Raw genomic sequence first — 26028 nt, 5'->3', positions numbered from 1 at the left:
TTGCCTCGAACCCGCCGTGGTTGCTCAGTGGCTATGGTGTTGGGCTGCTGAGCACGAGGTCGCGGGATCGAATCCCGGCCACGGCGGCCGCATTTCGATGGGGGCGAAATGCGAAAACACCCGTGTGCTTAGATTTAGGTGCACGTTAAAGAACCCCAGGAGGTCAAAATTTCCGGAGTCCTCCACTACTGCGTGCTTCATAATCAGAAAGTGGTTTTGGCACGTAAAACCCCAAATATTATTATTATTAAAGTTTGTCTCGAGAATAACCCGGCTTGAAAGATTTGATCTCACTTTTCGGAGGCCGAGTGCACCAGTGAGAGCTTCAGGAGCGCGGTTGCTATGCCAACGCGGACGTTTGGGGTACCAGTCCCAGTGCTCCTTTTCGAAAAACAGCGCTTGATTTTCACCACACTTACTCCAACACGCCCGTGCTGGCCGAGGCCTTTTCAACGCTTTCCTTCCTCCATGGCCTCGAGTGTCCCTGGCATTTCTACCGCAATCGAAACATTTTAAGCGTTCATTCCTCGGGATCAAAACTACGCCAGCCATCTTATCGCCACCGAAGGTCTCTGTTTTTCGTTCATAAAAGTCACCACGTGCCAGTTTCTTCCATCCTGTTTTCATTGCAGGTAACGCATTGAGACAGTGGTCCGACATGTGGATCGGGCTAGGTCGTAATACAATGGGTAACAATCTTCTTTTGTGGAAGCATTAACCCTTTCACTGGCACAATAATAAAGGCAGGCCGGACTTAGAATGTCTTTACTGCCTTATTGTTTTACATTGTTAGAATTCATACCAAATTAAATATGGAAGGGTCTCTCTGAAAAGTAAGTGAGGAACGGCGGGTATAATATATTGGTCACCATCTGCTTAGCGGCAAATGTATGGTCCAAAACTTGCGTTTTGTATTAGCTTTGACAAGGAAAATGTGTTTTCTTGAGATGCGCTTCAATGGGGAAAAATATAAGCTTTTTTGAACAAAACAAAAAGAAATTACATTAGCTACAATATGACCACCACGCCCGCTAAGATGATACCGACGAGGTCCTCGAGTTTTGCCAACAAAACACCTGCTGCTGCTCACGGTCGACGTTTTTGTGATTGCCACTGTTGATGAGGTGCATAAATTAAAGTCGATTGAAAGGCACAGGATATTATTTGTTTTTTTGACAGTATGTTCAGATATTTTTGTAACGTCAACGATATGTTTGAGCTGCCAGTCAAAGGGTTAAGGAAATCACACTCACCTGCATAGAATATCGTCGTTGTTGTCATCTCACTGCTGCTGTCGCACTCACGCTCGCGTCCGACACACATCTTCAGGATCTCCAGCACAGAGGGAACCACCAAAAATAAAAGGACAAGACGACACACAAAGCGCCGTCACCACAATTACCAAAGCGTCTTGTGATTCTTTTGTGGTCGTTCTCTCTGTCCCGTTATAGACCGAGGATCATGAACCAACATGCCCAATACGAATATGTGACACATAACTGTTCATGTTAGTCAAACATTCTATTCCATCTGAATAGTCTTTGCAGCACCAATAACGATACTTGAAAAGAAAAGAAAAATGAGACGCGATTTAGCGGTAAACATGAGGAAAATGCGTTAGGATTGCATCTCACGTCTTTGCGGCCGGCTATCCAAACTTTAAACCGAGTTCACAACATTGCAACATCATGTTCAAGAGCTCACTCGACACACGTCCTGCGTCTTCGAGGACCGAAGTGTAATTGAAGGTGGCACGGGGCAGCTACGCTTTTTTATGTTCTCCAGTCGCCTCTCAACCTCCACAACATGACTGCCTTCCGGCACTTACCACACATATACTTTTTTTTCGGCTTTGACCCTCGTAATGATAACGCAGTAACATAATCGCCGAGGGTCCATGGCTGACATACTAAGTAGGAGCACTGACAGTAAAGAAAAAGATAAACTGACCATGAAGCACTTGTCCACTCTCTGGTTCTTTTTCTGCGTGATTTAGGTGAGTAGAACTTGTTGCTGGGCGAGTTCGTTGAGATCTAATGAATACATTGCTGCGCTAACAGGACAATCAATACCTATTAAGGCATGACCTATCGTTTCGTACTGGCCCATCTAAGTCTTTATTAGCGGCATAACTTATTCATATGATTTGGGTGTTCGTGCTTATTACCTCAGTGGTTCTCCAAAAGAATAGAAGGTTACCGGGTGTGCAGAAGGCTTTTTTTGTCAGGTAGCCGTAGGGAAAGTGGGTGCGGGTACTGCACGGCGTCTTTCTCTTCCTTGCTGCCCTCCTAGTGTTGTTTCTGTTGATGCTGCTTCTCCACTACCTCTGACGCACTGTAACAATATCAAGAAAGGCGTGAGGCAAGGAGACAATCTATTCAATGCTATTCACTGCATGCTTAGAAGCGTTCAGATTGTTAGTCTGCGAAAGCTTAGAAGCGAGGATCAACAACGAATACCTCAACAACCTTCGGTTTGCAGTTTACATTTTCCGGTTCATCAACACTGGTAATGAACGGCAACAAATCATTGACGCCTTTAACCAGGAAAATTTAAGAATAGATTTGAAGAATAATGTGCATAAACAAAGGTAATGTTAAATAGCCTCATAAGGACACAAGATTTTATGATCGACAGTCAGCCTCTAGAATCTGGGCCATAGTAAGTTTATCTTGGTTGGTTACTCACAGGGACCCGGATCATGAGACTAAAATTTACAGAAGAATAAAGACACGTTGGAGTACATACGTCAGGCATTGTGAAATCATGACTGCAAGCTTACCACTGTCGTTAGAAAGGAATATTGTAGAATTATTAGATTTTACCGAAGCTAACAAATGGGGCAGAAACGACGAGGTTTACAAAGCTCTAGAACAACCTAAAGTGCGCTCAATTAGCGATGAAATGCAAAATTTTAGGCGTAACTCTAAGCGACAGGAAGAGAGCGGTTTGGATCACAGAGCGGACGGGATAGCCGATATTGTAGTTGATATTAGGAGCAAAAAAGAGGGAGCTAGGCAGGCAATGTAATGCGTGGGGCAAATAAGCAGTTGACCATCAGAGTTACACATTAGGTACCAAGGGAAGCCTTGGTTTCCTCGCCTTCCCAAGTAAACGGCTGTCCTAAGACCATTAATGGCCACATTTATACTAAATATCACTGGATTGGATTTCATTGTAATATCGCCAGCATACTCGAAAAACAACACTTCTGGATGCAAAAAGAAATATCAGGGATCGTCCGCTAGAAACGGGTATTTTTACGCTAACTCGATCTATTACATAGCATTGTCAGCTGCAGGCTAGGAAGATGAGCTTCTGGATTTCAAGAACGTTGTGAGCGTTCTGACTGCAATATCAGCTGTAATATGTTCTAGTTCTAGGCAAATATGTATTCTATCATTACATTGAACTATATGGCTGCTGTTCCTCATGTTCGCAAACAAGATTTGCTAAATTTATCCATTGAATAGGGCTAGTTTTGCAAGTAGTCTGAGCCTCGACGGGTGGAAAACTCACTGAATATGTAGAAGGCTGGATAGGGATTTACAGAAGCTTTATGTCATTTGTCATATCTTCAGCAACATATTTCAACAATTAATTCAGAACACAATACTTGCTATGCAAAGAATACTAACTTAACAAAATTTATGTACTCGTTACGATAGGGGCAAAATGTTATATAGGATGCATAAATATATCGTGATAATTTGCACTATTGTTTAATTTGATTTTACAGAGAGCAGGTCTTGAAAAATTAAAATAATTAAAGAGAATAAATAAACAGTGTGCGTCTCTGAAATTTCCGTTGAAGGGCTTGCTTTCTGCCATCTTCCTTACTAATACCGTGCTTGTTCAAAAAATAATTGCAGCGAATAAAATGCATGACTACTATCACTTACCGCTTCATTGGCGTCATTATAAAATTTAGTAAGGCTTTTTGTACCCCACAAGAATGCAACGCAATGTTATGAATATTTTCATATGTGATATACTTTCGCGTTTAGTTCAATATAGTAATATGCGTTCGCCTCGTATGCTACAGCAATGTACTATACTACACTATATGTGCTTGTCCAACCATACGCAGCGTAAGCACGCTTGCGTGTGGCAGCTCGTTCAAGTTTTTGGAATGCAGTGTTAATCTCACCCTCTAAAACACTGTAAATGAAATATGCTCATTTAGAGTATTGAAATCGTTCAACTTATTTTTATATGTACTTTTGCTTCAAACTGCTGTCATAATTTTGTTTTACCTAATTGTTCAGATAATAAGACATAGTTCTGTCAACTTTAAACAGTGAGAATTCGTTTTATTATTTTCTTCTTGTTTTGTTGTCGTGTTGCGCATTTTAACCATGGCATTCCTTGTGGGTTTTCTTCTGTCCGGCTTGGCGCCAGAACGAAATGAGTTGCAACGCGGTGATGAAAGCCGCCGCGGCCATAAAGACAGCAGCAGCAACAGAGCGACAACAGGAAACATGATGTGCGAGTGTCAAAGAGGCCACACGTAAGTGCTAGCCATCTTGCGGCGGACAAATGCCAGTATAAAACCCTGCACCCTGGCACTGCGCGTCAGTCACAACTTTCGGCGCCTTACACACTCCCGTGTACACTTTGTACACGATAAAGCAGCAGTAGAAGTAGCACGTCTAGGAAGCAAGAGCCTGCAGATCTCTGCGTGCACGTCTCAGTGTCCGAAAGGTTTACCTATACTCCGAGTCATCATGTCTTCTGCAGCTGCTGTCTTCACTCAGGTAAGAACACTCTACTGAAAGTCACTTGCACGACTCCGGTGAAGTGGGCTGAACCAACAAAAACTTCCTTAAGCTCTCCCCTAGGGGGAGCCGCCCGACCACACCTAACCATACAGCTACCGATTCGAGTACATGTTCACAATTGCAGCCCGTAAATCATACCCTTAATGTGAAGCAATACTGGACATAGTTCGCCAGCCAGCGGTTCTTATAATGTGCATGCTGGAGCACATATGTTTCACACTTTCCTACACGCAAAAGAGCCCCAGCACGCTATTCTAGAGCTCCGGAGTGGTAGATAGCAGCAGACGTTTCCTTTTCTTTTATTGTTTTTGTGCACACCGCAGGACGTAGGCAACATATTTCCCACCAATATCTGTGTTTAATGACAACCCATGAGTTCTCGCGCATGCTTTTTTGAGCAAAGATATTTGCCACCGTGAGCCACATGAGACGCCACGCTTTAAGGCACGCCTTCGCTTTATAAGTCGTGGATTGCCAATGTTCGACAGTCGAAGGGCGGATCTGCAAGTAAAAGGTCCCATTCAAAGCATGTTGCGTACGGGGAAGCATGAGTCCGAGCGACGAGCTATTCTAAATCTGCGTGCTAAGGAGGAAGTGATCTCGAAGTAGAGACGTGCGTAAGCTATATAGCGTCAAAAAAATGCTTAGCGCATGCCGCTAGACCTGTAGACTGCGGAGGAGGAACTTCTGCACCGATGAGATATTGCTTCACAATAAAAGCACATATCAACAAAAAAATTCCCTAGCAGAGCGTGGGTGCACACTGTGGAACATATTTAAACCAACACACGCAGATGAAATGCGACTATGCACCGCATGACTGTACTATATCGCAATTATAACGGCGACTGAAACAGTTTTAGAACAGCGCTACGCAATGATGCAGGAAGATCGAGTTACCACTGCGTGGTATACACTTCTAATACGCGGCGCGAGAGCGGCCTTGGTGTTGATGCGTGGGTACATCGTTCTTGGCATTCCACGCTAACGCTTGCAACGTAAGCTTCGGAAACACGCCGCGATTATGGCGTCGCCAGCGGAGCGAGTGCCTTTATTTCGGTTCTGTTTTATCGTCATCTTTCACTGGCTGGCTTATTCACTTCCAAAGAAGTCGAAGTTTTGCAACATTGCATCATTTTGCATCATTTGCATCATTTGTATCACGCTGCTTCGACAGTAACGTTTTAACGACACTGGGCATTGTTTCCTGGATTATTTCTCCACTATGGGCTCTCACACTTGAAGTATATTGTAGTGCCTATAGAAGGGATAAAGCACAAGCGACGCCTGATTACTTAGGCAATAGGCTGCGTTTTGTTTATTTAGTTGGTTTTTTTTAAATGGTGCCATAACATGCATCTCCTCAGGATTATTTTATAGCACATGGTACTATAGAGCCGTGCATCTGCTTAGGCGCCAGTGAAACACGTCAGGTGAATAGCTGTCAGAAATTAGAATGTCCACTAAAAAGCGAAATATGGTCAGCGATACCTAACGAACAAAGTGAAGTATAATCGCTTTATGACAGCGAACGTTCGCTCAGCAGCCTATGCAAGTGGGCACTAGACCGAGCACCTGCAAGTGCAAACTAAGAGTGTGTGCTCACTAGGGCCACTAAGTATGTGCTTACTGTCGCGACACCGTCGTTGTGATTCCATCGTCGTCCTTTCTGCTTCCTCATCCGGCTCTCGTCATGCCATCGTTGCCATACATTCATCATCATGCACTTGTCGTCATCCCATTGTGCTCATGTCATCGCCTTCAAGCAGCCGTCACTGAATCATTGTCATCTTTTGACAAACGTTATCACATTGTCGTCATGCTGCCTTCGTTGTTCCATTGACATCAGTCGTTCTCCATCACGGTCATGGGCTGGCCTTGTTAGCGAGTGCGTGCCGCACATAACCGAAGTAATAAAATAAATAAATTATGGGGTTTTACGTGCCAAAACCACTTTCTGATTATGAGGCACGCCGTAGTGGAGGACTCCGGAAATTTCGACCACCTGGGGTTCTTTAACGTGCACCTAAATCTAAGTACACGGGTGTTTTCGCATTTCGCCCCGATCGAAATGCGGCCGCCGTGGCCGGGATTCGATCCCGCGACCTCGTGCTCAGCAGCCTAACACCATAGCCACTGAGCAACCACGGCGGGTCATAGCCGAAGTAATGGAAATCTTAGAAAAAAAAAACGCTACAGATACTGAACAACGGTGTCTTCAGGAATGTGGTGTGTTGCTGCATTACTTGTATGCTAATCGCATAAACGCCGACAGTCATCGAGAGATGTCTTTCGACGGAATTTTGGTGTGGAATTCTTCGCGCTCTGTTCACAGGTGCTCGCGGTTTCCATGGTCTCTCTGACTCTCGGCGGTGGTCAGTTCGGATTTGGTGGCGGATTTAGCAGCGGATTCGGTGGTGGACTTGGTGGTGCCTTTGGCCCTACCTTTGCCGGCACATTCGCACGCCAAGAACAGTATTACGTGAGTACCTCCATCAACATCTAACATGCAATGGCACCGCTGCTTAGTGGCTGTGAACCAACAAGCACTAGAATAAGTCCTCTGTGTTGCCGTCACCTACCAAAGACCTTTTATAAAATTGCCCACCAAAAACTCATATACAACGCGAACGGTAAGTCACGAAATTGGTTTACCTTTCCTTTAAGGAACTAAGTTATGATATTTCGAACTTTTTCTTCAGGAAGTCGTGTGGTATAGTAACGTAAATAAAACTAGCCCTGATGCAAGAACCACATGCTAGTTTTCTTCAATTACCAATAATGCATAAAAATACAGGGATGATGTAAATATGGTCATTAGACCTTTAGTGTCACATCGTATCATTGGGTTTTCTTTTAAAAACAGGTAACTATGAAACAGCACAGATAAAAAAAGATATACCTAAGAATCTAGAGGAGTTCAAATGCCCAAACAAGCCCTGAAGATTACATTTCACTAATAAAACTGTAATTGCAGTAAACCAGTCACGTACGTAAACAGAAGGAACATGGTATGACCAATTGCTAAGTACACTCCAGTAGGATGGCAGGCGTCGTCCCGGCCATAGAGAAGAGGAAAACATCTCAACGTTGAATTCTTCATTACGTAGAGGAAAAGCGATAACATAAGTGTCATTCATGGTGTCTCGAACTCTTTTGCCTCGCAATATTGACACCGCTCCGTGTTAAAGTTCTGCTCTACTTTCCACATTGATGAAATGTCACGGTTGTTGCACAGTTTGCAGACGACGAGATTGCACCACAGCAGTCATGAAGTTTCGTGCAATAAATACTCATCTCTACCTGTGCATTTATTGCGATAATGCAGGTGTAAAGACTCTGGTTTGTTTCTTACGGTAAGCACGTGTTATTTAATGAAGTGGTCAACTATACTTTTACCAGCATATTTCCGTACCTGTCAGTATAAAGATGCTGTGCTAGACAGTTTTTGTGCAAGAATAAACAGTCTAAGTATCATAAGCTTTCCGGAAAATACACTTAATCGAATAAAATTAGCACGAATGTCAAATATGTTCGACTTCGTGGTGCCAGCTCATTCAATTGTAGGCTATATTTTATGGAAGTTGTTATCATCAAGCAGCAAGGCAAGTATATACCTATAGTTTGTGCCTTCAATACGAAGCAATTCTTGCTAATATGTACGGGAAAGCGTAATTAATGTGTAGAGTAATCTTCACGGCACACGAATACAAAGTTCTTTAGGAAATACGTCGATATGCAAGCAGTCTCTTCAAGCTCGAAAAAGGAACCTTCAAGCGGCCTCGTGCGCCAATGGCGCCTTCGACAAACTAATTGGACCATCTCGACATTTGTGCGCTAATAGGGAAATATCGCGCTCATTCACACTCTCTCAACGCAGCCGACGCAACCGTACAGCTTCGGCTACAACAACGTTGACCAGTACGGCACCAGGTCCTACCGCAAAGAACAGGGCGACGCCTCCAACACCAAGACGGGCATGTACGGCTACTCGGACGCCAACGGCATCTTCCGCCAGGTGAAGTACATCGCTGATGCTGGAGGCTTCCGCGCAAAGATTGACACCAACGAGCCCGGAACCGCCCCTGGAGCCAGTGCCGACGCGGTCTACAATGCGAACCCTCTACCCGCTGGCCCGCAGTACCGAATCATTGGTGGATCCTCCCCCTTCTCCTCTCCCTACACGAGCGCCTCCACTTCTGGCTTCGGTTACGGCCGTCCTTGGTCTGGATAGTCAAGTTCATGACGTATGGAAGCTTTGCGGAGTAATTACTCCGGCTTCTGACGCTGTTTCTTTTTCAAAGAAACAGGCATGCAAGCCGCTCTCAGAGGCTGAAATTTCTTGTGTACAGTGTACTTACATACACGAAATAAAATGTTCATTTTCGGTTAGTTGGCTGTCACCAGTATTTCGCTCGTTTTGTTGATTCGGCAGGTATGCTTACTTCGTCAGTACAAACGGAAGCGAATAGTGTTCTCGACAAGTATTGCTACAGCGAGCAGTTTAACAGCCGGGTTAATGCAGACCGCTGCTTCTTCATTTTGAATATAAATAAACTTGATTTGTATATAAATGACTGTTGGACAGCACTGGCTATACACAAATTCTGATTACCATTCTTGTGCACACGGTACAAACAGTGTTTCACACCATATATATATATATATATATATATATATATATATATATATATATATATATATATATATATATGGTATATACAGTTCAAACCTTTACGTTTATAGCGCAGGAAGAGGGTCGAAAGACAGAAGTACGATGCGGACACAGCGCTATTTCTCTCTCGTCCCTTTTCGTGCGCTAAAGGCATAAAAGTTTTGGAATACCAGCATGCCCTAACTACGCTCTTTCAATATATTTCCAATTTCAACAGAATAGAGTTCAAATTTGAGCAGATTCAGGAAAGTTATTTATACAATCATACGTGAGGCAATCGCCAGCAAGCAGTCCAGAAAGAGAGTGCTACCGTTTGTAATCATGTCCGAATATCTAAAATAACACAGTACCTAGCAATACTTTCTTGAAGAGCGAAGAGAAGTTATGTGAAGAGCTTAGTGGACACGTGTACACCCACAATCGAGCTATTGCTCTTTACGAGAAAGACACAAGCCAGTGAGTGACTAAACTACAGTGAAAGCTCGTTAATTCGAACTTCAATATTTCGAATTTATGGATAATTCGAACTGTACGATTTGGTCCGGCCAAGCTCCACATAAGTCTATGTATAAAAAAGTCCGTTAATTCGAACGCGAGAAGGTTCCCTCACGGATAATTCGAACTACGCTCGCCTGGCACACGGCCAGAGAAACGCGCCTACTGCCTGCACACAAGGCTGTATTGCCTCCGAAACGGAGAGAACGGCGAGAGAAGGCACAATCGGAAAAAAATCTAACCGACGCAGGGTCAGCCAGAAGGCAGCGGCGGCTGCCGCCTCTCCGTTCTACGTAACCTCCGAGACTTCTTGCCCGTTGCGAATCTCGGAGGCTCTGCAAATCTTGTACAGCTGCTAATGTTGTGCGGAGATGGCACGGCAAGCGCCAAAACACAACGAATGAAGTACGTCGCAGTTGCGCTTGCAATCAAGAACCAACGAATCAGGGCCTTCGCCACCTTCACATGTTCAGCGTCTTTGTCTCGGCAGTCTTCATCGGTTGTGCACCTCTGTTTTCAGCTTGGGAGGTATCGGCCGTCGCGATTCATTGTGATGGTGTTAAGCCTCGGCTAACGTTCGTTTCGGTGGACATCGGTGGTGTGGCACAGTCGGACCCAGAGCTTCGACTTGAAGATGGCGTGTGCCCGCGGCACACGCCATCACTTTCTGACACGCCAAATTTCTGACATGCCCTACTGCTTCCAAATCGCAGTGTACTGTTGCTCTCCTTCACTTTCGTTAGTTCGAACTTTCGTTAATTCGAACTGAAGCGGCTTCCCCTTGCGGTTCGAATTAACGAGCTTTTACTGTATTTGAAAGATAGTTAATTTTTTAGTAGGGTAGGAAAATAAGCAGGACTCCCTTTCCAAACTGCTTAAAAACAGGAGCAGAATAGTCCTTACCGGTGACTTTACCTTTCCTTATACTTATTGGAAAACATTATCGATAACCAGCAAGGAAGCCTCCAGCTGTGGGCTTGTGTTTTTATTTTTATTTTATTTAACAATGTCCTTACAGGCCTCGTATGAGGCATTGGGTAAGGGGGGCGTTACAATAAGATTAACAGAGTATATAGAACATATAAAAGCATAATAGACATACATTATTAATTGACAGTGAAAAACTATATGCCTATCTTATACAAGTATTAAAAGCATTGTACAACATAACAAGGTCTGGAGTGTACATATTAGTAAAAAACAAATGATACAGTTTCTTTAATAAACAATGAAAAATAATGTTGCCACTCTTGTACAAATAATAGCAATACTAAAGAAATACAAGAATAATAAGCGAAATGAGCTCATAAACAAGAGAGAACATAACTGGAATAAAAAAGGAAGAAAGCATCGTGCACTTTATTGAAGTTGCGCGGTGGAATATGAAATGATGAGCTGGCGGAATTTATCGGGATTAGGTTCGGAGACGATGAAATCAGGAAGAGCGTTCCACAATCGAATGGCACGAGGAAGCGCCGACCAGTTGAATGCATGCGTGTTCCCGTAGATGCGTGTACATAGGCTCTAGTTTTTCTCTACATCAGCTTGTGATGCAACCTGTGCGCATCCAACACCAAACCAGTTCAGTACTGGACCATGCATTTGTGTCACATAATTTGTCGTTTGATGTAATAGCGCAGGACGGAATGTCGTATCATCGCTTATTAATGGTGACACTAAACGTCGGTTGCATAAATAAGGGTTCTTCCCAGTCCCGTGTTCCCGTTAATGTTCATAACAGAGCTGATGATGTTCGTATCATTGATTATCTAGAAACATTATCGGACAACTTTTGTTCTGAAAAATTCGGTACAGTGGAAGATTGCTCGCAAAAGTTTAAAGTGACAGCATTCTATGGAAGAAAACTTTGTCCCTGCAAAGATAAGACGCATAGAGCGCAGATAACGATGCATATCGCCTAAAATTATTCGCAAAACATACAACGCATGCACAAAAGGCGACTGGAATTATTTGCCAAGATAAGCCTTTTAGCTTAAAGGAGAAATTAGCTCCAAGCGTAACCAATTTTTTTCTGCCACACTTGCAGCCTTCATGACACATGCCCCAATCAAGTTTCTGCGTTACCTGTCCAAGACTGAATGCGGTGCCGCCCCGTTAGAAATAGTGCAATTGTGGACGATGCTTCCACTATCGGAAAAGAGTTCAATGAACGTTTCCAGTCTGTTTTCTCTTGCACTTCAAGCGAACATGATGGAACGCTACCCCATCATTCAACAATAACCCGCCCAATTTTCAGAACAAGGCACTGTAGGCGTTATTTTCGAAAAGGAAGTAAAACATCCCCAGAACAATTTTGCTCAAACCCTACGCTGAGCAAGTCACTTCTTTCGTACATGATATTTTACAGCATCGTTTAAAACTACTAGCGTTCCATTTGACTGGCTACACGCAAAGATCATCCCCATCCAGACAGGCGGCAGCAACTTACAGGTAAACAATGACAGACCCGTATCACTAATCAGCTGCTGTTGTGAACACATGGAGAACATTAAAAGGAAAGCGATTATGACTTATCTTGAAGCAAACAACTTTTTGTGCACTAAACAACATGGTTTCCGCAAATATATTTTGACAGTAACATAACATTTAGAAACAGCTCACACCCGCCTTGGTTGTTCAGTGGCTATGGTGTTGGGCTGCTTAGAACGAGGTCGCGGGATCGAACCCCGGCCACGGCGGCAGCATTTCGATGGAGACGAAATGTGAAAACACCCGTGTACTTAGATTTAGGTGCACGTTAACCCCAGGTGGTCGAAATTTCCGGAGCCCTTGACTACGGCGTGCCTCATAATCAGAAAGTGGTTTTAGCACATAAAACCTCATAATTTAATTTTTAGAAACAGCTCATGACTTGCCCGCAGTAAATTACTCTATACAACAGAGAGAGAGAGATCATTTATTTGAATTATGGCAGAGCGGTCGGCCTGAGCTAACGCGCTCTAGCCTGCTACTCGGCACAGGGGGAGGGGGAGCAGGGACATAAAGGTGTGATGAGGGATGATCATTTTTTATTTTTATTTTTATTTTATTGTACCCTCAAGACCGAAGTATTACAGAGGGGAGTGGGTAAAAAAATATACACAAATAAATAAACAAAGCAGCAATAAACAACAAATGTGATTAGTTAACTGCATCCGGGAGTAATGATGTCTGATAATGCCGAACGAAACTTTGAGTTGTCCTTGATTGCGACAACTGCGCCGGGAAGGTGGTTCCATTCCTGAGAGGTCCTAGGAATGAATGATTCGTTACACGTTCTGGTGCGGCACTGAATGATTCCAACCTTGTAGCTATGGTCGATGCAAGAGGAAACGTAGGTAGGAGGTGATATTAGATTATCGAGTAGGTACGAATTGTGGAAATATGGTTTATGAAATAAAGCAAGGCGAAAGCACTTACGCCGGGCTGAGAGAGGAGCAAGCAGCAAACAGTTTTTCATGGCAGTTACGCTTGATGTACGGCTGTAGTTGCTATGAATGAAACGTACGGCATTGTTTCGGATTAGTTCGAGTGATTGAGTAAGGGTTTCGAGGTGCGCGTCCCAGATGGATGAAGCGTACTCCATTTTACTCCTAATAAGCGTTTTGTATAGAATTAATTTTAATGGTGTAGGAGCAGAAGAAAAGTTTCGGCGAAGATAACCTAACATGCGATTAGATTTGTTAATTACGTTATCGATGTGCAACGACCAGGAAAGTGATGAGGTTATGTGGACGCCTAGGTATTTATACGAGGTTACGACCTCCAGGGGAGTATCATTAAGGTAATAGTTCGGTGGAGGAATATGGCTGCGAGTTACACGCATACATTTACATTTACTTACGTTAAGTTGCATTAACCATACGTCACACCACTTAGAGATAGCGTTTATATCGTCTTGTAAGAATTTGTTATCAGATTTGTCCGAGATTTCATGGAGGATAACACAGTCATCTGCGAAAAGGTAAATGTTAGAACAAACGTCATTGGGTAAGTCGTTAATGTAAATTAAAAAAAAGAAGAGGGCCTATAACAGATCCTTGGGTCGCGGGTCGCGGGAAGAGGGATGCGCAACGGTGAAAGCAAGTTCAACAATCTGATAATAAACATTCAGAAAGCTCATTCATGAAGCCACTATCTGGTTCCATATCTAGTCAGTAGTCACCAATTCAAGTGAAATTCAAGCGCTAGGATGAAGATGGTGTGTGGGCTTGCCCTGCGTGAGCAGCACACAACCAGAAGCTTTATAGCATGTCAAGAGCTGCGATAAGCCGCTCCAGCATGGCGAGCACCTGCAGGGCACTTTCACCAGCCGGATTCTGGAGGCCACCGAGAATCACGCGCATTGACTCTACCAGGGACTTCAGCATTTCCTGCACGCGCTGCTTCTCATTGTGTCCGTCTCCTTGCTTGCCTGTAGTACCACGGATTTCATTGGCCCTATCATTCTTGGCTTCTTGGCGCAGAGGAACTCTAGGGCCCGCTGGCATGGCCGTGAGCCTAGAGGACAGCAAAGGCCATTCAATACATGTATCAGGCGGTGGAGGTGAATGTTTGCCGCGTGCTGTCATCGATCTTGAATTGCCGTCCTCGATACACGCACAGGCAGAGGGCGTCGTGGCGCCTGTACCTCGCTATTTAGTCCTTTTGAAAGGGCTTTCTGGTGCTTCTTTTACGAGCGTTGGTCACTTTCGCGAACAGTCTGAGCAGCCTCTCTACGTGAAGATTGGTCTCTTGCCATTTTTCGAAGAACACGAACTTCTTGTTCCATCTTTGGGCATTCCTTCGAAGTCGCTTTGTGAGAGCCAGCACAGTTACGACATTTAAATGAAGACGCTTAACAGTCGGTGGTATTACGCACTCCGCCGCAACGCGAGCAAGTGGCTTTACTTCTACAAACAGCGCTCACGCGTCCTATCTTTAGACATTTCCGGCACTGAACGGGCCTCGGAACGTATGGTCGTACACGGTGTATCACGTAGTCCGCTTTGACAGACACTGGTAATGTCAAAGAAGCAAATAATAACTTGATACATCGTGAGTTCCCCAAGCGGTGAATCTCAAGAATGCGCACCAATGACCCATAAATACTCTTTAGATCCTCATGCTTGATGTCAAGCTCCACGTCGGAAATCACACCAGTTGTCTCCTTCCCGTAAGTAATAAAGCAGCGGACGGGGATTGCGCTTAACTGTGGAATGGTGTTTAACTTCTCCAGTATTGTGGAATTTTTCGCATCTATTGTCAGGACGTTCTTGCGAGCGTTGATCCTGATCTCGTTGATTGGCCCAGGGGCCACACTTTCAAACCATTCGGTTAGAAACTGCCTGCTGAGGAAGTTCATGCTGTGCGACGTCGAGAGTGGCCCGTAAGAAACCATGATGGATTCCTGCTCATTCTGATTCGACGAAGACGTCTCAGTCGACGTGCAGCGCATCTTCTTCATACGGCAGTCCATGACTACGGTGTACTCGCTGTCAGAGTCCATGGCTTCTGGCGTTGAGCTCTCCCAGGAATCAAGCTGGTCCGAGCTTCCAAAGGCTCGTCGTCCAAAATTGAGCAATAAAGCAGACAACTGATCTTGTTCAGGTGGTCGAGGGAACATCTTGGTCCTCTTTCGTGAAGTAACTCTCAGCAAAATGGTAAACACGTAAAAAATTGCATAACAGCGAGACGCCCAGAGCACCAGTGAGCTCCGGGCACTTGTTGATCTCCCTTGTGGGATCGCACGCGCACCCCAATATCTCCGCAGCGGTCACGCGGTTATCATGCGATAATCACGTGCTCGCTCGCGGAGGGTAGCGGGAAGAGGGCACGTTCGCCGCTCCCGCTACTCTTCGCGCCTGGCCGCGACGCCACAGCCTTAGGCTGCGGCGTCGAAATGGACGTAACACTAAGATTTTTTGCAGGAGACTGCGTCAAATACAAAACATTTCGAACAGACGCAGATCTGATTAAATTGTACTCCTTTTTACTCAGCCTTAGTAAATGGAACAAAAGATGATGAATCGAAATTAACGAAAACTAAGACAGCATGCAGGTCAATCACAGGGAAAGAAAAGCCGTAACCCTTTACCTACAACCTCATGGGATCAGAGGTTCTGCCGACACAACCGTACAAATATTTAGGGGTAAGATTACCGCGTGGAATTAAATAGGAAACACAATAACAATACGTGCCTAAAGCGTTCAGACAGCTTGGGTTTCCGCGAAAGTGGCTTGCAACAGCACACCTCTGAATGTCAAGCTGTCATGCTATAAATCTCTGGTTCGCCCCACTCATGAGCACGGCGCTATTGTCTGGAACCCACAGCAAGGGCGCCTTATCGACTAGTTATCGGCAGTCCAAGACATAGTGCTTCGCATCATTTATTCAAAATATTCTAGGAATGACAGGAAGACGCTATTGCGCAATCGCGCTGCCATTGAAACCCTTGCAGTCCGCAGGTGCGCTGCTTATTTCAAATTTATGTGCCTGTTGTGTCACGATAACACAGCAGTTATTGAGAACGACTACGTCAGGTCACTCTATCGGCGCTCATCCAGAACTAATCATATCAACTGTATCAGACCACTTATCACATGCTGCGACTCTTACACATACTATTTGTTCCCGTCTAGGATAGAAAAATGCAACCACCTGCCACGTGCTTGCATGAATGCTGAAACCTTCGAGGCTATCCCCACTAAAATCGAAGAAATATTTTTTTATGTAATTCTTTGAAATAGCCTGTGACTAGATCGCTAATTCATTACCATACTGTGAGTTGTGTATGTGTGTAATAATAAGTCCTGTAAAAAAAATTTAATTATGGGGTTTTACGTGCCAAAACCACTTTCTGATTATGAGGCACGCTGTAGTGGAGGACTCCGGAAATTTCGACTACCTGGGGTTCTTTAACGTGCACCTAAATCTAAGTACACGGGTGTTTTCGCATTTCGCCCCCATCGACATGCGGCCGCCGTGGCCGGGATTCGATCCCACGACCTCGTGCTCAGCAGCCTAACACCATAGCCACTGAGCAACCACGGCGGGTTAATAAGTCCTCTACACTAAAATGCTCCTTGTTTTTCTTGAAAAAAATATGTAGTCAAATCTGTCGAATAAAAGATATTGCCGAAGTGTATTAACTATCTTTATATGTATTCTTACGTTCTCTTGGCAGTTATACCTATGGACCTATTGTTCACTCCTTTAAGGGCGTGCTGAAACAGTATCCAATAATTAAAGCAATAAATAAATAACTGAAATTAATTAACCCGATTGTTCACAAAATTTCTTCAGCCGACGCTAAAACCAAATAATTCTTGAATGATTTCTACAGGATCCATTGTGCTCACATAACTAAACAAGTTATCTTCACGCAGGTCAGAAACTAACTTCTTATGTATTCTCTATTCAGAAGGTGTGAACGGCTGTATGTTATAAATACAAGCCTATTATTACTGCGCCTGCAGTACTGCCACTTCTGGTTAGAGGTAAAGATTTAGCGCGTATCTATGCTAAATGAAAGAAATACCTACTGCGAGCGTAACAAACTTATTGAGCTATATATAGTTCCATTCGTGCCATCCACGCAAAAAAAAAAAATTGCCTTTAATGCTCTTGGGACCTGGGATTTTTCTAATGGCTAGTTCCTTATGCAGCTTTAAAACACGTGCTCTTTGTTTGCGATGGCTACCACCGGTTGTCTAACATCATAAAATATGTATTTCTACATTCCCTTCGTTAAACAATTTTCCGTTACATCGTATTGCATCTGGGTCGCAAGCCCCAGGGGTAGCGTTGGCCTGGCGGCCTGGGGCACAACTGGAAGCATCCGAAGGTCCGAGCAAAGCATGAGTCGACTGCTAACAGAACAACTTGTTTATTCTAGCATCGCAAAAGAGCGGCCCGTTGGTCGACCGAAGTGGAGAGACGGGAGAGCACGTTACTCAACAGAAGAAATCGGAGCCTCTCTCTTGGCGTCCGGGGGCAGCTGCTCTTATACTCTCGGAGTTAGGGCGAGAGGGAACGTCACGGGACGAGACCACGTGACAGCGGGGCACGGACAAGCTGAGAGACATGTTGAGACGAGTGTAGTGACGCATCAGCCGGGCCGGCGTCGGTCAGACCTCATCGCATCACACTTGGGGAGCTCCTCTCCCCGGCTGCCGCGCTTTGACAAGCGTGGGCACACACGCACACACGAAGACACGTCGCACTGAAACATGCCTGGACGCGCTTGGCGGGGATGCGTTGCGGCAGCTCCGAACGGGCCAAAATGTCCGCCGCTTTGAACGAAGCCTCGGCGTCCGTTGCATCCGCGCCGGATGCGAAGACCTGTATAACGAAGACCTGTATTATTCCTTGCCGCATGACGGGTTGCTAAATTCCGTAAATGAGTGCATTAAAGAACAAGTGCAAGAGTCGGCTTTTATTGACAGATGCGGTGTTTCCACGGGAGCTTTTCTAGAAATTATTTCAATATACTTGAAGTCGACGCTGATTGGATGGAGAGATGGCGTTTTTCTGCAGAAATCAGCCATTTGCATTGGCACAAAGGTTGCCCCTATTCTTAGCAACATTTCCCTGAGTAAGGTTGACAACTGCTTAGAGAAAGCCTTAGGTGATAGCGTTATCAAGATATTTCGTTATGTTGATGATTACCTGATTTTCTGCAATAGGGAAGAATTAGACTCTGCTGCTACCCCAGTAAGTGAGCAATTTAAACTTTATGGGGGAGGATTAAAGTTTACCAAGGAATTACCTCAGCGACGCGTAATTCAGTTTCTTGACATTTCCTTGATCTTCGAACAAAATCATGTTTGTTGGCAGTACTCCCCTAGATCTTCGAAGCCTTTGCTAAACTTTCAATCCAAGCATTCTAAATTAGTAAAAAACGGAATTGCCGTGTCGTGCCTTAAGTCATCCCTCATAAGATCTTGCATGCACAAAATGAGCGCCAGTTTTAATGCGCAGGTCTGGCGCCTATTAGAAGCAGGTTACCCTAGTGTAGCGGTGGCCACTGTAGCTGAGCGCCTAAAGAAGTCGGTTTCGAGAGGGACGGACGTAATTACAGAAAGCAGTAATCGCAAAAAAAGAGTAGTGGGTATTCCGTATATTCATTTAGTGTCGCACCGGCCTAAAAAAGTTGCTAGTAGATATGATGTTAATGTTGCTTTCACTGCTCCCAATAAGCTAGGTAAGATATGCGCTGCCGTAGAGAATAAAAAGGAACGGGTTAAAGACAAAAAACGAACAGATATCTGTCCAGTGAAGCACAATAAGAACAACAGTTTTACTGAATGTCGTATGGGTGTGGTTTATCAAATTCCCCTTAGCTGTGGCCAGTTCTACGTAGGGCAAGCGGGACGGTGAATCAGTCAGAGGCTAATGGAGCATAAAAGGTCGTTAACTGGTGGATCACCTTCTAATCTTTCGCTACATTGCCGAGATTGTAACTGCAAGCCACAGTTAGATGAATGCGCGATATTGTACAGGCATAAGAATGAAGATACGCGTCTTATGGTAGAGGCATGGCATATCTATAAGGGTGGAAGTGCGTGCGTGAGTCAGTCTTCGATTACTTTACATAAGGAAGAGATTAAGTGCCTTAACAGTTATCTCTCGCGTAGACCAGCACGTGTACCCGATTGACACGTGGTGTTACCATTCCTGAGCATGCGCAGATGAGTTTTGTGTCTTCTTTCATTTTTCGCCTCAGTGCTCCCTTCAGTTGATAGTCGGCGTTCGTGTTGTCCACTTCTCTACTCTTGTGTCCTGTCTGCACGCCTCACTTATATTTTGCATAATGAGCTGAGTTCTTTAAGCGACACTGCTTCAGGGAACTTTGTCGCTGGGCAGATCACAGTCAAAATGTGTCTGTACCCCGTGGCTGTTACCGGCAGAGGTCCCACTGTATCAATAATGAGCCGTCTAAAAGGCTCCGTAATTATAGGTACGAACTTCAACGGCGCCCTCGATTTGTCCCCTGGTTTGCCCACCCGCTGACAGGTGTCACATGTCCTCACAAAGTTGTCTGCGTCCCGAAAACACCCTTGCCAATAGTACTCTTGCAAGAGACGGTCCTTAGTTTTCTTAACTCCTAGGTGTCCGGACCACGAACCTTCATTCGACAAGCGCAACAGATCCTGACAGTAGCACTGAGGCACGATCAGCTGATCGAACTCCATTCCCCTGCGGCCTATATACTTCCGGTACAGGACCCCACCTCTTTCCACAAAGCGAGCATTTTTCTTGGCGATACTTTCGTTGACAATGGAGCGTATGTTTTCTAGGCTGCCATTCTTCTTTTGCTCGGCTATCAAAGCCGCCCGGCTGACTTTTAGCAACCTATTAACATAGAGTTACTATACTGACTCTAGAGGACAAGCTACCCATAGGGCCCATGCATTAAAATCGGGAACCGCAAGAGCGCCGCCATGTTGCTACGCGCCGAGGTTGCCAGTTCCTGAGACGCTTGCTAGACTTGGTGACAGTAGTCAGTTTCAAACCGGCAACAGTAGCAGCGTAGCAGCATGGCGTCTCGCTTGTAGTCACGGAGGAAGGAAACTAAGGAGAGGCCCTGACGTCACTCTTTGTGAAGCAAAAGTGAAGCCGGAAGTTGGCGTTGCTCATGGCGATGCTCCGCCTTTTGTGCCACCCTCCTCTCTTGTTTACATCTTTCGCGAAACCACGCCGCGCTGCACGTGGTTTCGAGCGCGGAGTGCGCGCGCTCGCGCAACATCCGGCAGAGCACGGTGCAGGTAACACAGCGCAACAAGACACGGTGACTAACGCAAACCCGCCCAACACAGCGCCTTTGCCACGGCACGAAACCTACCAGAGCAACACGTGTGAGCGCTTCAAATGAGAAGAACGCCGCCATTGTGGTCCAAAAGGCGTGGCCATACAGCAAAAAAAAATAAAGAAGCAGCAAAAAAATGCCACACTTTTTTCCTAGCGCGCGGAGGGGGTAGGGCCTCTCCTTAGTTTCCTTCCTCCGTGCTTGTAGTGTTGTGATGTGTGCGTGCAGCCGTGTGTTTGGGCTTTATAAGTTGGTTCTTTATTCTATGTTGCGGGACGGTGTGGGTGTGGTCCATGTTGGCCGTACAGCTGGCAGTTATGCAACCGAGGGATGATCCTGTTCAAGTTTCCGGCGGTATGCGGTTTTCAGCGGTCACGCCTGTTGCAGGAGTGTCGCTCGACGGCGTTACGAGCTCGAAGTTGTGGTCAGATTCCTCGTTGGCATTCCGTAATTCTCTTCGCACGGGCGCGGTATGTTGCAAAAGCCGCTTTCGCGATCTGTCGTCGCGAGGATAGATCGTGTTTTTTATTATTATAAGTAATGATCCAGCTGTAGGGCACATGTAACCGACAAACGGAAGTCTCAGGAGAGCACCTGAGATGATAATAGAGCAGGCGGCGCAGGAACTCCAAGGCACCCAAGGGACAGTAGGGGGATCAAAGCTTGAAGCAGAACGGTACGTAGGCTGGGGCCGCCGAGGCAGGTGTGTGCCAGGGAGTGTTCGCACGGACAGCTCCCCTGGCACGCGCAGCCGTGCCTCGCAAGGTCGAGATACTTTAAAGGCACCTGCGCCCATGAGCTTTCTTTTGCCTCGGCGCAGTGAGCACGATTAACGAGAATAATGTGGAGGGCATCCGGTGCAGTCCTGAATGCATAATGACAAATGTAGCTCGCGTCGCCTGGCCTCTGTAGTAATATCAGAGTTGGCTGTATGAACTTTTATGCATAATACGCTTTGTTACGGTACCTTAACGGAATGGGTCTAGAGGACGGTGTTGGTACATTTTTTCATACCGCCCTAATCCTATACCCCCACTACAAACACACACATACCCCCTTTTTTATGTATACATACAATTCCTTGCCATGACGGATCATAGCCTCCTTTATTTTTGAAAAATAGAGGAGGCTATGGACCGATTGACCAGTTCAAGTTGTCAACTTGTTAGTAACTGTCATAGGAATCATTGTAATAAACACAATTCCACGATCGGATTGTTTACTTTCATTTTTTGTTGTAACACTGAGGACTACATAGAACTTTATTTGGTATATGTGAGAGAAGTATGTGGATATCACGAGCTTAAGCCAATGTGCGATACACAGACAAAGCAGCTGCTGCAACATGAACTGCATTGAGGGCCACACAACACATACGTAATTAAACGTGCAAAATATAGGGGGAAGCTTCAAAATACGCTCTGTAGCACTGCAAAGTATAACATATATTGTATGTGTACAACAAATGTTCAAAAATACAATGCATCAATGTCCCATTTGCCTTCAAGTTTATATGAAGTTCAAGTTTACTGATGTTTATTATGAGCATATGTACAACAGGAATCTACTGACACACCCGCAGTCAAGGTGGCTGTTCGAGGTGTGCTGGCTGCCTCAGTGTAAGAAAAAGAAATTGGGTAAATGTCGACACCAGTGCCACTGCTTCTTGCCTCTGACCTGCACGTGCCTCTGCGGCATCTTTGTGCACAAGTGTGCTGGCGTGGCGAGGCGTAGGAGTCATCCAAGAGAAAGAGTATTGTTTACATGGAGAAGTGGCTGTTCACATTGCCTGTCCCTTTCCCTCAAATGTGTCCTTGGCGACTAGGGTGACACACCCGCAGTCAAGGTGGCTGTTCGAGGTGTGCTGGCTGCCTAAATTAAATAAAAAGAAATTAGATGAATGTAGATACCAGTGCTATTGCTTATTGCCTCTTACCTGCATTTGCCTCCACGACCTCTTGGCTTGCGGAGTCTGTATGAGGGAGCTGCTGTGGCTAGGCGTAGGCATTGTCTAAGCAAAAAGAAAAGGCCATTCAAATGAGGAATTATGGAAATAAATGCAGTTGTTATGTCTGCTTCTTGCACTCTTCTTGCCTAAACGTTTTCAAACATAGTGTCCAGAACACACCAGCACTTTGACTGCTTCTGCTTTTTACCTGCAGGTGTTGCTGCGAGATCCTTAGTATGGCTGCGTGCAGCATTGTAACACTTGGTGGAGGCATTTGAAGTGGTTGCCAAAAATATAAAGAATCATCCATGTCTGCACGAATGCTTTCAATTTCTAAATGCAGTGGTAACTATCACTATTGGTGCAAGGCCCCCCCCCCCCCCCACATCTATGCGGCAAGTGCCATAGCTCGAAACTGAATTGTTCTTTTAGTGTTTCACAAGGCATCTGATATGTCCACATTAGATGTGATGTGTTTGTTTTTATTTATCCCAGTGTGGAGAGAGCATCATTAACTGTTTTTTTTATTTTTGCGTGTCTTGTTTTTTGGTTTATTTGTGAATTTATCATGATGCTAAAGTGACTTATGTAATGGCAATCAGCTTTTGTTTTACAGAAAAACAATGCATTTCCTGACCCATTGTTTGACATCCCCTCACTCGCATAATTTTGCAGAGTATTCTACCTATATTGACTTGCTTGACCAACACTAAAGAGTCTGGCATTTTAATATACGACTCTTTCCTTAAAATCATTCGACACCTCATAATTTCTGTACCTTGGGCTTCTGATACTCTGCAGTCATCATTTTAGCTTGTTTCTGACTAGAAATGTCTTCTTTAATTTAGAGCTTAAATTTTACTTTTGGAACACATGAACACGTGTCATTACATATCTGCATAAAAGGGAAACATGTTTCATAAAACACTTACAAAATCCAATTGACGATTGATGAATGCAGCTTGCAGTGTGATATGACTGAATGAGCCATAAAAGTAACTCATCTCACTTGGTAAATGAAAGCACATATTAGTGTGATGCACAAGATACGTTACACTAACGTGGTGGGTTCCCTTGCTTATACAGCAAAATAATCGGTGCGCGAGAAAAAAATTATTTTTGCATAACCCTTGTACACACTGACTTAAGAAAAATGAGCTGGAGCTGTCCACATGGTGCACTTATTTTACCTGTGAGTATGTTCAACAAAAATGTGTCCCAGCTGCTTAGTGGTATTCGGAATTATGTCAGTATTGCATATGTGCCTGTTGTCGAAAATAATTGAAATTTGAAAAGGCTCGCAGGGATCTGATGTGCATATCTGCAGTTTATGGATACATGTAAAAGACTCGGCATCAAGTGCAAGTGAACGGTCCCACAGACCCGGAGTTGATCATGCAAATAGATTCGCTGCACAAATTTGTGACCAGAAAAGATATTCCACATGAAATGGCATGCAAGGAAGTGTTGAAAATATTGCACAGTTAATAAAACACCTACGCTATTAATATGTGGGTTGATGCACTCGTTATGCAAAACGGAGGTGAGGCGTGCAGACAGGACTCAAGAGTAGAGTATTTACAAGCAAACAAAACGAGCGCCGCCCCCTTCTCTACTCTTGTGTCCTGTCTCGACGCCTCACCTCTGTTTTGCATAATGAATCCTTACCAACTAGCTCAGCTTTCTGTCGTTCTAAGTCTCGATGTACTTGATTTCGTCCGCATTAGGCACTCACTCGCCTCTTGATTACTTCGTGGCACAGAAATACTCGGCATCAGGCTGTTTTTCTGCTGTGGCCTTTGTAGAAGCATGATTGTTCAAAGTGCAACAATTAAACAGATTCTTTGAGTTGCTTGTGGCTTCGCCAGTACAATTCCGGTGCGCTGGTCCGCCTGTCCAGCAATTTCCTACTGAAGGGAAACCTGCAAATAAAAACACCGCTCCGCATGCAGAAAAATGCTCTACTAGCTGTGACGCTTCTCAAACAATTGTGATGCACCACAAAAGCTGCCTACTCGCGTGATATTCTCAACAAGGAGATACATTCGTTTACTTACATGTGAAGGTATATGCCAGACCACTTCGGGGCTTCGGTGGCACATAAGGCACGAGTGTGCCATAGTGCCCGATGTCGACGCGCGATCGCATGTCAAACCTAAACTGTACGAAACTACTACGCATCCAGAAAATAGATTCGAAACCGAAATTCGCGTCATCCTTTATTGCATGAATGCGTACATCGTGATTTACATAAGCCACGGACTTAGCGATCGCTTTCTGTAAACTTAATATTAACGTACCACATTCATAAAGCCATCAGGTATGCGTTTTTAGATGACAACGCATAACGTGACCTGTACTTCTTCTCAGCTCTTTCAATAGTAATTGCGCAGGCCACATTGACCAGTAGCAACAGGGCGGCGCCCTAGAGGTTCCCACTTTTCCGGCCCAGCTTTTCCTCTAGAGTTGTTCTACTAACTCTATGCCTATTAAGTCCGTCTGACGTAGGCGCGATGAGCAAATCTTCAGATAGCTCTTCTAACTTTCCCGTGTCGGGCATTTCCTCTCCAGTATGGGGTGTATTCAACGCTACATTCTCAATTTTATTCAGTGCGGGCGTGCTCTGAATATCAGCTTGCTGCGCCTCTGACCCTTTCTCATTGTTCGACAAAGTCGGCCCCACAACTACCGCCTTTGCAGCGAGCTCCCGAACCTTCGATCTGGTTAAGGCCTGAATGCTACCCTCACCAAACAAAAGCCCCTTCTCGCGCAGGAGGTGATCGGACCTGTTCGAAAATAGGTACACGTACTGGGGGGGGGGGGCAGCATAGATGACACTGCCGCCTCTGTCTCAAGTGCTCCGAAAGGTCCTTCAATAAGCACTTTTGCTACGGGCAGACACACGCTATGAGCTTCCACGGCTTGCTTGATCCATGCGCACTCGCCCGTGAACATATCGGGTTCTACGTAAGAGGGGTGAACTACATCCATCGTAGCTGCGGAATCGCGAAGCACTCGGCACTCTTTCCCGTTCACGAGGAGGTCTCGCATGTAAGGCTCGAGAAGCTTCATGTTCTCGTCAGTGCTGCATAATGATAAAAACACGACTTTTGTTTTTGTTTCCGGCAAAATGTGTTATTGCAATCGCGCCGAAAAGTGACCTGGCTTTTGGCACGTATAACACACGCGCACTTGCCTCGTCTCGAACCGCTTTCTGCGTTCGGCTTCGGCTGCCGCCGTCTCCTTACGTTCGGTCGGACTGCTTTCACTCGCATCCGCACCACGTGTGTCCCCCTTTGCTCTCATGGGCGGGAACTTCAGCCTCTCAAACATGGAGCC

At 45.1% G+C, this 26028-nt stretch overlaps 1 protein-coding gene across 1 annotated transcript; it reads left to right on the top strand.

Moving 5' to 3' along the window:
- The first annotated feature begins 4727 nt into the window (after positions 1 to 4727).
- Positions 4728 to 9015, top strand: LOC135911841 (cuticle protein 10.9-like). The gene is made up of 3 exons (XM_065444183.1): positions 4728 to 4757; positions 7117 to 7263; positions 8662 to 9015. Exons 1-3 carry the CDS (start codon positions 4728 to 4730, stop codon positions 9013 to 9015), a joined length of 531 nt encoding a protein of 176 aa, XP_065300255.1.
- Positions 9016 to 26028: the final 17013 nt, after the last annotated feature.

This window comes from Dermacentor albipictus, chromosome 1, assembly GCF_038994185.2.
Source record: "Dermacentor albipictus isolate Rhodes 1998 colony chromosome 1, USDA_Dalb.pri_finalv2, whole genome shotgun sequence".
Classification (NCBI taxonomy): Eukaryota; Metazoa; Arthropoda; class Arachnida; order Ixodida; family Ixodidae; genus Dermacentor; species Dermacentor albipictus.
This window is presented reverse-complemented; position numbering and strand designations above follow the sequence as displayed.

Excerpts from the sequence above, each read along its gene's own strand:
- LOC135911841 (XM_065444183.1), top strand. The coding sequence starts at position 4,728 with ATGTCTTCTGCAGCTGCTGTCTTCACTCAG. Across the intron at positions 4,758-7,116 it reads CAGCTGCTGTCTTCACTCAG|GTGCTCGCGGTTTCCATGGT; the intron begins GTAAGAACACTC and ends CTCTGTTCACAG. Across the intron at positions 7,264-8,661 it reads CACGCCAAGAACAGTATTAC|CCGACGCAACCGTACAGCTT; the intron begins GTGAGTACCTCC and ends CTCTCAACGCAG.